We start from the raw sequence: 13,264 nt of genomic DNA, 5'->3' as shown, positions 1-13,264 counted from the left end.
TTCCATCAGTATATTTTAATTCTAATCATTCCTGTAGACAAATACTTGTGGAACCCGAACTCAGCCCAGGCTGGAGGCTGCGGTTCCTGAGCCAGCAACACTTAGTCAGAGTCTGGCAGCAGGACGCAGCAGAACGGCGCACCGGGAGATGAGGCCAGAGTTTCCATTATGTGGTGAAGGGAGCTGGGAGTCTCTTCCTACCGCTGGCCTCTGCTGCTGGTGTTATGTTGCCTCCAATGGTCGAGAAGAGGGACCAGAGGGGAACAGGGGAACGTAGGTTTGTAGTGGTCAGAAGTGGGGGAAGAAGAGAAGAGAAGAGAAGAAATAGCTGCAGAAGTCACTTAAGTGGTAATGGCAGACCATACAAGCCCTCCACCATACTATCATCATCTGCTGCCACCGGTTACCTAGCAACTCCAAGCTGCTGTTTGCAGGTGGCTCCTTCTTGACAACAAGGTTGGGAGGGGGCTGCTGCTGCTGCTGCTGACCGCCAGCAGTTATGGCCATTCTCTGTGCCACCTTGAGCAGCACCATGCTGAAACTTGATCCACACACCCCCCCCCCCCCCCCGGTTAACATAGGCAGGCCAGTCAAACAGGAGAAAGCTGTGTGCCTGTGGAGGGGCGAGTGGGGTTATACTATAGATCTGCGGCCTGGACATTGTGTGTAGGCTTTGGTTCTGTTAGCCAGTTCTGCTTTGGATCAGGTTTCAGGTTGGCAAAATGGCTGAATTCTCCAAGAAATCAAACCATTACCTCTTTTTGGTAGCAAAGAGGAATCTACAAAATGTTCAGGTCGCAGGCTTCTCATAACAAATCGTCACTGAATGCCAATTTGTGCCGTTTGAAATGGCAAACATCGCTGGCAGTAGATTATATCAGCTGTAGCTAATTAACGCTAAGTCTCCAAGTAACTTGCCCAAAGGCCAAACTAAAACTTGGCTGTTGTCTGCCTAATGTGCTCTCTGCAATTTGGCATCTGTGCTCAGCCAAGGATAATTTGCTATAGATATGAAAAAAAAATCCTCTGACATCACTCTACATTTGCGAGTAAAGTGTGATTTTGCAGGTCAGCAGGAGCAACAGAGGACAAACAATCTCGCTGATGGCATAATGTCAGTTTCAGTACACTTATGTTCCCTGTTGAACTCATGCACATCTTATCAATATCTTTTATCTGATCTGCTTATTAGTTCTAAATTGGGACTTCCTTTATTTGTCGCTCAAGAAAATGAAGGTATGCTCATGTAAATAAGCCAGAACAACTTTTGTTACTTAAATTGGATTGGATAAGCAGATTCTATACTAGATTCATATTCAGTTAAATGCTGTCAAAACGTGTGTGTAATCAGTGTTCTTGTGGTGGCACAAGTTGTAAAGGCAAAGTGAGATCTGCATTAAAATACAGACCCAACAGGAATGCACTTGCAACAAATGAACAAGAACCCACACACAACCTTGGCCGACTGCCAGGAGTTTGACTGTGGAGTAACGGAGAAGCTTGGCATAACACACAGATGTGCCGTTGGGTCAAACAACACTTTGTTTTCTGTGCTGGAGTTCGCTCCTTTTTTTTCATATGGCACTCTGCCAGAGTGTGTACTTCTGGTTTACTGAGGCTGAATTACTCATTTACTACTTTCCTCCCTCGTACACTCACACACACACACACACACACACACAACCTGCCACACACACACACCCTTCATCTGCCAGTGACAGAGCAAGGTCACTGCATGAGTTGTAGTGGTTGAAGGGGGCGGGTGGAGCTGGTGAGGGGGGTGGTGGGTGGGTATAAGCACCCTTTGTTGGCAGCCTCCTCCATGCCCTTCCCTCCCTTCACTTCCCCAAAAGTAGCACACAAAGGCCACTTGTCCTGCACTGCCAGTGCCCCACCCCTGTCACCACCCGGCTGCCCGCCACACCAATCCATCCCCTGCCAAGAAAATGAGCGCACGCCTGTTTTAAATGGTACCCTCTGTGTGCATGGGAGGGCCGGGCCCCACACTCCACCACGGGACAAAAGCGGGTGTCAACAGCATCCATGGCACAGCCGCGCCGGTCTTCCCCTCCCTCTCTCTCTCTCTCTTTTCCCGCTCTTTTATTCTTCAGCGTTGCCCCGAGCTACAGTGTGCGCTCGGAGCCCAAGACCGCAGAGGAAGCGAAAACACGGAGCCAAGTGCAGCAGCGCAGGACGGGCGGACCTCAAAATGACAACACTGTTGGACTACTCCACTACCTTACCAACCACACACAACACACCCACACACACACACACACACACACACACACACACACACACACACACACACACTCCTTCTTCCCTCCTCTTATCCACACTCCCCCACCCACTCCCCCATCCACCTACCTCCCTCCCTCCCACCTCCCACATGCCAGACTTTATTAGACATCCAGAAAAGAAAACAGGAAACATGCTGCTTGCCTGGAAAATGTTGTCTCCACATTCTTCGGCTTAAAAGCTACGCATCGCAGCAAAGACTGAAGACGATTGAGGCGAATGGAGAGGGGGAGAAAGAAAAAATCAAAAAAATACACACACAAAAAAAAAAGAAGTGGAGGACCCTCCGCAATAATCCAAGGAGGGTATCCCCCCCCCTCTCTCTCTCTTCTTCTCCACCTCCTCTTCCACTACTCCTTCAACCCCCCCTCCCCCCTCCCCTGGAGTTGCTCCTCTTGGTCTGGCCCTGTTGGCGAGGGGAAGGGGTTTTTGCGGAGCAAGCTCTCACTAAGCCCCCGGCTGCATCATCTTCAATCCATGCCTTTGAGGGCTGGAAGAAAAGCAACATACACTCGCGGCGTCCTTATTCGCGCGCACACATACACACACACACGCGCGCGCGCGCAACGACGTGCAGGCTGGTGATCGGATGGTAGTGGGTTGTAGAAGGCGGGGGGGAGATGCTTTTGTCCTTTATTTTTAATCTCCCAGGAAGAAAAGGCTGCGGTCGGGGAGCGCGATGGCTGGAAACTCTCTCTGCTGCTGCTTCCTCTGCTGTTAGCTGCGCAACATCTATTCACTCTGCGTCCCTCTCTATCTCTCTCTCTTATGTCTCTCTCTCTCTCTCTCTCTCTCTCTTTAGCTGTTTTCTCCTGCCTTTGTCTTGAGCTGATAATAAACCAGGAGGGGCAGAAGAAAAGATCTCACAGCAGAAAAAAAAATTCTGTCTAAATCAAAAGTGCCAGCTCGAACATGCGGAGCTGAGCTCTCTGGGCTCGCACAATTCACTCCCCGGCTGCGTTCACTTCATAGGATCTGCACACACACACACACACACACACACACACACACACACACACACACACACACACACACACACACACACACACACACACACACACACAACACACAAACTCGAGCACAATCCCTCCTCCCTTTTTCCCTCCTCCTCCTCCTTCTCCCCTTTTTTATGTTTTATTTCTGATCTGGACTCCAGTGTTTTAAGAACGCCTGCCCCCTTTCCCCCTTCTCTCTCTCTCTCTCACACACACACACACACAAACTCTCTCTCTCTCTCTTCCTTTCGTTTGCTCCTAGCCTCACCTCTCTCCCTCCCTCTCGATTATTTGCTTTCCTCCTCTGCTTTTCCACTTTCATCTAGACCTTCACACCCCGCCATAACCACACACACACACACACACACAAAAACACAACCTCACCCCACCCTGGCATTTTGCGGGTTACCAGGAAGAGATTGGAATAGTGACATACACACTCACTCCCCTCCCTGCCTGTCTGCCTGTGAATATGCAATACACACACTGAAACACACACACACTGAAACACACACTGAAACACACACTGAAACACACACACACACTCTCTCTCTCTCTCTCTCTCTCTCTCTCTCTCTCTCTCTCTCTCTCTTTTAACCAGAGGAACAATGCAACATTCAAGCCACTCCAGCAATAACATTACAGCTGTAGAGTTGGCTGTTTCTCGCACCATCAGGGAAGTCATCAGAGCCGAGTGTGTTAAGTTCACAGTTTGGTCCCTGGAGGGAGGGGAGCAAACTGACAGATCGCTCTGCTGAATGACTGCGAGGACGAGCGGCTGAAAACACCCTGTTTAGAATAACAATGTAACCGGAGCCTCCTCGCAACTCTGCAGCGTGGCCAGAGCACATACACACAAGTACACATACACACACACACACACCCACACACACACACACACTCACACACACACACACACTCACACACACACACACACTCACACACACACACACACACACACACACACACACCTCGCCGGCTGCATGACAGGCGCGACCAATAGACAAAGAGCCCGGCACGGTCACACGCCACAACCGATTATCACTGACAGTAAAGTGGAAAGGTGGAACGGCCTGAGCAGTTTAGGCTCATGGGGCGGGTGGATGTGTCCGTCCCGGTGTGAAGCCACTTTTCTTTTCTTTTTTTTTCTGTGCAGCATAATTGTGTGCATCCACTTTAAGTGTGTTTTTATGCGTGTGTGTGTGTGTGTGTGTGTGTGTAGGTGACTATCAGGGCTGCTGCTTCTCAGCGGCGAGAGTCCAACGAGAGGAGACACGGTGTGTCAGCCGAGCCACCGTCTGTAGCAATGACACATCTGAGGGAGTGTGACCATCAAAGGCAGCAGCCCCCACTTCCTGCCAGCCGTCCAGACACACATACACACCAACATCCACAGACATACACACACACACACACACACACACACGTACACACACACACACATGTAGACACTCTTGATGGAGTGTGGGGATACGGCTGCCCCTCTGATCTTCCTCTCTTCAATAACATTAGAGGATGTGCAGGAGGAGGAGGAGGAGGAGGTGGGTTGGTGGGGGAGGGGGGGCGCTGACTGACAGCAATATGTTAATATGGAACGTGGCAGATCACAGCTTAAAAGACAGAACCATCGTTCTGCGAGGTCGGGGATATTTTAAGAAGGAGAGGGGAAGGGAAGGCATATCAAAGAACTCTGCAGATTTGGTGAATGGCCACTGATGACTGCTAACTCCACAGGTCGAGAGGTCAAATAGTATTGAGCTCCAACATAAGTAGTCAAAGATTATATCTGACTGCAGCTGCTCAGTTCACAGGCAGTGCTTATGTTCACTCCCTCCAGGATCTCAGTTTTTTTTTTTAGCGACTACTTGGTGCAGAATGGCTGGATTTTCAAGCCTTTAAAACAAACTGCAGTAAAATTTGTGACTATTTTTGTGTTATTCTGAGATAAATCAAGGGAAATTTTTTTTGCAATCATTAAAAAAGTTACTGATGAGTAGATTATTTAACCAAATGGATAGTTTTGGGAAACAGATCTGTAACTTTTGACATGGACAGTCAGAAGGTGCAATGAACAGCCTGAAGTCAAGTGCTGCCTGTTAAGACAAAATTCTAGGGAAACAAAGTCCTTCTCACTGTAGTCAGGGAACTTTGATTGTGGAAATTTTTGTCCATTAAAAGTGGTTCTGATCTGGATTTTGATGCTGCAGAATTCTTCGAGCGGAATATTTAGGGCGGATCTGAAAACGAAATGCAAAAATCTCGAACTGGTTAAATTTGCTCGTGATCACAAATTCCTAGAGGGGCTGAGGTTTCTCGCTCCCTGAAGACCTGCTCGTGATCTCTCCAGCAGGTGCCGTGGCTGACACTCAGAAGCTCAGAAGCTGATGAGTCCAGAGAGGGAGTGGATCTCAACGGAAAACGTAGCTGGACAGAGGGGACGGATTATCTGCAGCCACCGGCCCGGTGCAAACTAACAGCTATATGCTCCTGACTCCAACAGTTGACGTGCATGTTGTTACATGTTTGGAGGGGGGCGAGTAAACACTAATGAGAGCAGATCGGCACAGCAGGTCTACCCCCTCCCAACCCCCCACACACACACACCAACACACACTTCCTCTTTCAGATGTAGAGCAGCCAAGCTTGGGTCTAAACCAGTACTGAAGGCTACATCTGTTCGCCCCTCAGCCACCATTGCCAAAGCTGCGACCACGCCTTCGAGCACAAGCATTTGTGCCTGCACACACCCAGTTATCAAGACAGTCTGATGTACAAACCAGCGTGCCAGTCAAATAACACTAAGCAGAGTTTCAAGTTTTTATTTCTGTCCCCCAAAATGTAAACATTTATGGTTTTTATGTTTTATAGGGCTACTACGGATAAAGGTTTATAGGCAAAAGAGCCACAGTGATGGTTTTCCCAAGAAGTATTTCCCTTTTCTAAGCATGGAAATGCATTTTTCATTTCAAATTCAGAGTTAAAGAATTCATAGTTCAGAGTTGGCACTCCCATCTCCCTCCTGCTGCATGACTTCTTTAAGCCCTGACCTTTAGCACAGTGAGACATCAAGAGCAGCGGTCACGCTCTGGAAGACCCGACAAATGGCCCGAGCCTCCTTACAGTCCATGTAGATTTACCGCTGAGAGGGAGCCCTCTTCTTTAACCAGCCTAATTATACTGTAAGCGCCCTTTTCCTGTAAGCGCTGGAACTTGGCTGCTGGATGTAGAGGCCTGTTAAATCCCCCTCAAGCACTTAAAGGGATTTTTAGAAAGCAAGTGGTAGAACGAGCCAACCTGCCGCCTGGAGACGAGGCTTCAGCTTGACCACATCATGACCAGAGGTTCACAGTTCCATTTCAGATGCTGGTCTCGGGTCAGCGTGGGGTTCAGCACAGGAGAAGTGTACCCTAGAGAACCCCCCCCCCCCCCCATCAGCTTTTATGGTAGTTTTTTCTTGTTTTGGATTTTCTTTTCTCATTCTTGACTCTGCCTTCACGCTGCATCACTGCTGTTTTGACTTTTCGTAGTTTCAACTTGGTGTCAAAAGTGTGTATTTTATTTTGTTCTAATGTCACTTCACCCAAATTACAAAACACATATTTTCTCAGTTACCTCTAGTAGCATCTAAGTATGTTCAAGTTTTGGTTTGATCTGCTCAAGTTTTGAACAGATTTCATTGAAACTAATTTCTACTACGTCTTCTGTGGAGTACCACAAACAAAATCCCATCCTCCTCCACAGTTTTGGGCTGAAGGCAGAAGTTTCATAGATTTTAGTTTCACAACTATTTGCAATGCTACACACTTGATGTTAGTGAGACGACATGTATTTTTTTATTTGATGAACCGACTCATCTTCTTAACACTAACAACGTAGCATCTTCACACCTGTGTTGTTTAGTTTAGCAGAATCCAGCTCTTGTTCATATTTCCCTTTGGTGCGATTTGTTTGGGCAGATCTGAAACGCAGCAGTTGTACTCCAAACAACCACACCAAGACCTTTGTAAGTGGTCTCAATCCAATCCCAAACAAACTGTGGAGTGGTTACTGTGTGGTGGTAACATGATTCGACCTCAGTCTGACCCAACCACAAGGTGTACTCTGCAAGTTTGAGAGCTAAATGTCTAGCCTCATAGCCTTGTACGCTATGTATACTGATGTATGGATGAGCACAGTCAAGAGACCGAATCGAGGTCAGAGCGGGACGACCAACCAAGAATCATTATCCACAGATCTGGACCAGAGCAGAACAACCTATGGGTTTGAAAATGCTTTTAGATGCCAACTGTTAACTTTTTCTCACAGACAGCAATCTCTATACCCACTTCACACTTTACACACTGGGAATGTATAATGCAACATAATCTTAGCCAAAGGTCATGTTTGTTCGCTCGACAACTTAGTATAAGAGCTGAAACCTCTGAGGAAACGGGCTGTGAGCGAATCCAACCAAGATAGGGGAAGACAGGAGAGTCCCTCCTCTTAACATAAAGACACAGTCACTATACAACATCAGATACACACTGGTAACAGGTTTGTCCTTTTGCTCCATAAAACATCCAAACGTCCCCAGAGAATTTCTTTGTCCTTTACGCCCGGTGACACTTCTTTTCTGTGATTTGGGGGCAAGATGGTTGATCCTCAATAGACTGGACATTCTTGGTGTGACAAGAGGCGGAGAGAGGGAGGGAAAGAGAGCAGTAGTAGTGGAGTTTTTGGTGACGCAAGTCTAATTTCCCCACAGTGAATATTTATTTAGGAGGCCCAGGTTTATCCACTGAGAGGCACCTGCCGTGGCAGCAGCCAGGGTAGAATAACCCCCCCCCCCCACGCATGTATGCAGACAGACACACACACACACACACACACACACACACACACACACACACACACACACACACAAGAGCCCCCCGCCCCCTCAGCAGCAGTCCAGATAACAACCCTGAGTCAACACTGCCTCTCTGCTTTTGTTTCCTCTGCCTCCCCTCCCACGTTCCAATCCCTGCGGAACCACAAGGACCGGGGCTGAAAAGATGTAGGGATGAGGGACAGAGAGATAGTGAAAGAGAAACGGAGAGAGAGAGAGAGAGGGGAGGTCTAAATTACAGCATGGGAATGCAAATGAGTGTATTTTATTTGGGGGGAGCCAAGGAGGGCAGGCAGGCTTTATTTTCCAGGCAGGAACAGCCCCTCTGTGGCCTCTGGATCAGTTGCAGCAACAGCGAAGGAAAGAAAAGCGAACATTCTCACTCTGCCTTTTTACTTGGGGAGGAATAAAAAAAGAAATATAACAAATACAAAACCCACAACTCTCGGAGGCTGGTGCAGTCATAAAATAAAATGATATTTTGCCGTGCTTTCACACCATCACCCCCACCGCTGCCACCTCCTCCTCTTCCCATCGCTCCCCCTTCTCCCCCACCCATAGCAGAGACACACTAAAGTTGCAGAAATATGGGCACAAATCACAGCCTGACCAAACACTCCACTGCCACCGCTGTCACCTCCCCCCATCTGGAAAAACAGAGCGAGAAAGCAAGAGTGTGTGCGAGAGGGAAAGGGACGAGGATGGAGGAAGCGTGGCGAGCCAGCTGCAGGTGGTCTCCAGATGTGGTGGCTCTGGGGACAGGCCACTCTGGCGCTGTTAAGGGCGACTCAGAGCTCCCTCCTTCCCCTTCCCCTTCCATCGCTCCTCCTTCTCTTTCAGTGACAGGAGCCATCTGGCCTGGCAGAGAGAGTGGAGACGCAGCAGAGAGTCCCACCCTCCCAAGTGTGGCCCCTGCGTGCCACTCAGCAGAGTGCACGAGTAAATAAAATGCATGCACACACACAGATACACGTGCGCACGCATGCACACACACACACACACACACACACACACACACACACAATACCTCCTGCTTCCCCCCCCGAAGCTGTCACATGGCTATTAACCCATCGAAGCTGCGGCCCAGCTGTGCTCCATTACAATAAATACACCAGGGTCGCCGGGTCTTGTCAGCCAGGAGTCAGCCATCAGATACTATGAGGTGTCCACTTACAGCCTTTTAAAGCTCACTTTGCTGAGGAGTTACAGCCATTTTCATCATCATAACCCCCCCCCCCCCCCGTTTCATCTTCTACACCCTCTGGAAAGAATCTCCCACCCACCTACTCATCCACCTCCCTCCACCATGGCAGATGATATTTCACACTTCCTCTGGAAGCACAGACTTCTTCCCCCACTACCAACAACACCCCGAAAACCCACTGTAACTGGAGTTTGCTTATTCGGTCACTCAATATGATACCTGGAACACCTGACACTTGAGCTACACCGACACTGCTCAGCTTCCTGTACGCCATCAGCCGATGCTCTTCACTTAAGCTAAGGTGCAATCAGCTCAAAGACAACAAGATGTTCTCAAAAAAGTGAAAAAAAAAGCCTTAAAACTGTTTCCTGGAAGACAAATAATCTGACTTGTTTTATTCATAGGAAAATAAAATAGCCTTCCCCCTGTCCAATTGTCAGTCATTACGACTCTTTTGAGAATAGTTTTGGAAAAGGTTAGCCAGTTAAACCCCTGGCTGCTTCCTGCAGGCACATTTGGTCTTTGTGTGGCTTGGGAATACTCTTAAAAGGATTCCTGGGTAATTGTCTATGCTGCAGTAGAAATTGGGAATGGAGGAAAATGGACTGTAATGACTGAAAGGGTACAGGGTAGTAGTAACATAATGGCCAATGAGGGAGACGCAGGGTCAGTGCTGCACTGTTCTCTCAAATATTATTGAATGAATAAAACACTACATGTCCTATTAGCATGTACAACATACCAAACAGGGGAGGAGGGGCTCGCCCCTTGAGCAGTTTTTATTTATTTTATTTATTCATTATCTTAGCATCTGCTCTCTGGCATAAAGGAGGCTTTTTTAAGTCTCTGTCCTTCAGGGGAACAGCATTCAGCTTGCTTGTTAGACAAATAAAAACACTAATGCCAGCAAATGGCGAACACAGAAATATTCTAATGTGACTAAAATGTCCTAAAGATGTAAAAAAAAACAAAAAACAACAGAGCTCTGAAGCTTGAAGGATTTTTTTTTCCCTTTTCCTTGCTGCCCATTTTATATATTCTCACATGGGAGATGTTCTGAGAGTCCCTGCTGTGTTTGTTGGCTGCTGAGCTAAATGAATGGCACCCAGCAGCATTGATTTGCAGTGCGGGCCGCAGATCAAAGCGCAGGACAAAAGACGAGGCAGAAGGACAATGGAGGAACACAGTGGGCCACGTGGGAAACGAATGACAACCGGTCGATCGGGACGACCACAACCGACCACAGGCGCGCTCGTTCCAAGAAGGAACATGCCTCAAAACACGCGGCGGGGAGAGTTAGCGACTCGACCGCAGCTACACAACAAGGTAAACCCACAGTGGTGGTCAGAGGGATGAGTTCTTCCAGGAGAGAAATAGCCACATGAACACACATTACTGTTCTATCTTTTGGGGTTTTTTGTGCTTATTCTTTTCATCTCCTCTCCTCTTCAATCATATTCTTCATTCTGCTCCGTCTCTCTCCACCACCTCCTCGCTGGCCATGGATCATGAAGAAAGTAAATATGTGAGCAAGGTAAAGCAATCGGTTAACCTTTGAAATACCCTGGCAAGGAGATCTGCCGCTCTTTACTCTTTTCAGCTGCAAAAAAGAAAAAAAAAAAAAAAAAAGAAAAAAAACACAAGGTTGGCCACCACTTCAGAGGGGATATTCAATATCCATGAGCTTTTTCATTTCACACTGATGAATAATTCAGGGTGACCTGCCCACCACTGAGTGAGAGAGAAAGAGGGGGAGGGAGACCAAAAGAAGGAGGACTGGGGAGGTGTGCGGAGGTAGTTGTCTGTTTTAGTGGATGCAGCTGTTGCCGTTCGACATGCATAAAACCAATCTCCTCCCCAGCTGCCATGGAGAATGGAATAATATACGGCAGAATCGACGACAGATAATTGGGGAGATTATAGCAAAGTGCTGCTATTCTTACAAGTGACAAGCACTGCGCATACATCGCCGCTATCCTGTAAACAATACAGCCGCGGGACGGGGAGACTAGTAGAATAAACATGAAAATGTGATCTCCAGAAATAGCTGGAAGATTCTTCTCAACAATCATAACATGTCAGAAGATGAGCACACACTCGGGCATATAAACACACACACACGCACACACTCCTCATCTCGCCAGCAGCGCTTTAGCAGTGACCTTTGGGCCTGTGGAGGAGCACGCAAGGGCCGGTGTGACAGCAGCTAAATTCCAATCACCTGGCCTCCAGTCATCGCGACAGGACCTGAAATATTTTCTTAAAAAGAAATAAAAATTGTGAAAGAAGTATCTGCTTCTTTTAATTTGAAGTCAAGACTTCTCCAGCACAGTCTTATGGTTGTTTCAAATCCAATTTCAGATCCATTTAATCTTCAAATAAGTGTGAGGAATACAAAGTGCACTTACAAAAGACAGAAACTGAAAAACCATGACTCAGATCTTTAATTCAACTTTTTCTGAGGATTTGACCACATCAGTCAGGAATTTACATTCAGAAATTCTGAAAAAAACTTTTTGTCCATCACAAACTGATGGAAACTTCTCCCCGACGTGGCTCATAAATAAGCTACAAACAGTAGCAGCAGCACAGTAGACGGGGGAAAACCTAAGACTTACGGCCCTCTTTCTGACCAGGAATGGCGCTTCTGACCCTGTGCAGAGGTCAGATGCTACTGTCGTGCACGCACACACACATACAGTCAAACACTCAAGCTGTCACAAGCAGGGGGAGACCAGCTGTTCCTCATTCGCTCGAAGGCCCCATTCCCTCCATGGGTTGGCTTGCTTCGCAGAAACCATTAATCCCTCTGTGAACGCAACCGATGGTTTGGAAAGATCAACCATGAGAAAACAGCGAGGGAGGGTTGAGGGTGGGTGGGGTGAGAGGGGATGGGGATGGGGCTCAACAACACTTTTTTCTTTTCACTTGTTTTTTTTTTTTGTTTTTTTTTCTGAGAAAAACTACTGCAGTGGAAAAATAGATTTTCCTGGCCATATTTCCCCAGGGACAAAAACAATACAGAGGCTAAGTGGAGATGGAGCAGCAGATAGTTCATGTAACATTTACCAGGTTCTCGGGAAACTGGAGACACATGACAGAGGGACTGCACACAGATAAGATGCTTAAGAATCCAGAGGTGAACAGTGACCATTTGACAACACAATCTTTGCAGAGAGTATACAACGCTGCAGTAAGAAAGTTTTAGAGCAGCAGTGTGTGTCTTTTGTTGCTTTGGATTTGCACTTGAACTCCAGCACATTAGTGTCCCCAAGTGTTACAGAGGAGTCTTCAGTCTTGACAAACCAAGAGAGGCACATGATCTCATTCAACTGGTTGTTTGTTTTAGTTGCTGAAGACCAGAGTGAAGGGGCCCCTGAGACAAGTGTCGAAAATCAAATATGAGGAGTTTATTCACGTTTTTGTTTACTTGTCTGATTATTTTCTGCACCCCAAAGTGAGGCAGATAGATAACAGAATCAATTCCTGAACTGCTCATCTGGTGGATGGAAACACTCTCAAATTAAAGTAGCTGTTTTGTCATTGTTTAATTTTAAAGTCAATGTGCTGGAGACAAAAAAAAAGCCTCAATGATACTCTACAACTGCACGTTTAAACAGGCACTGTAGGCATACATCCAGATGTGAATGCATGTAATTCATTGAGCATCATGCTGAGGTGGTGTTGTAAGATATTAAAACATGAGCAGGGTTAGACTGAGTATTACACAGCCACATTCCCTGTAATAACCCCTGACCGATGCCATGTGAGCCCAAACCTCTTGTCTGTCTCCATTCATTCATATCAGTGGGATTAGTGCGGATGACACAGTCTCCCACTGACACGTGATGCCTGTATAGTAGCATCTACACACACACACACACACAAATCCATGCTAGT

At 47.3% G+C, this 13,264-nt stretch overlaps 1 protein-coding gene across 6 annotated transcripts in view; it reads right to left on the bottom strand.

The window, feature by feature from the left end:
• LOC111219696 (C-terminal-binding protein 2) overlaps positions 1-13,264 on the bottom strand; it is a 111,077-nt gene that overhangs the window by 31,009 nt on the left and 66,804 nt on the right. Inside the window, exon 1 of one of the 6 annotated variants that reach the window (XM_022742420.1) lies at positions 2,443-3,246. The exons of the other annotated variants lie outside the window; for them this stretch is intronic. Coding sequence (XP_022598141.1) covers positions 2,443-2,464 — 22 coding nt within the window. The 5' untranslated portion in view covers positions 2,465-3,246. Of the gene's footprint in view, positions 1-2,442; positions 3,247-13,264 lie in introns of those variants that run through there. 6 annotated transcript variants of the gene reach the window in all.

This window comes from Seriola dumerili, unplaced genomic scaffold (genome assembly GCF_002260705.1).
Source record: "Seriola dumerili isolate Sdu_G_001 unplaced genomic scaffold, Sdu_1.0 BDQW01000068.1, whole genome shotgun sequence".
Taxonomy (NCBI): Eukaryota; Metazoa; Chordata; class Actinopteri; order Carangiformes; family Carangidae; genus Seriola; species Seriola dumerili.
Note: the sequence above shows the minus strand (reverse complement) of the source record. Positions and strands in the feature narration are given on the sequence as shown.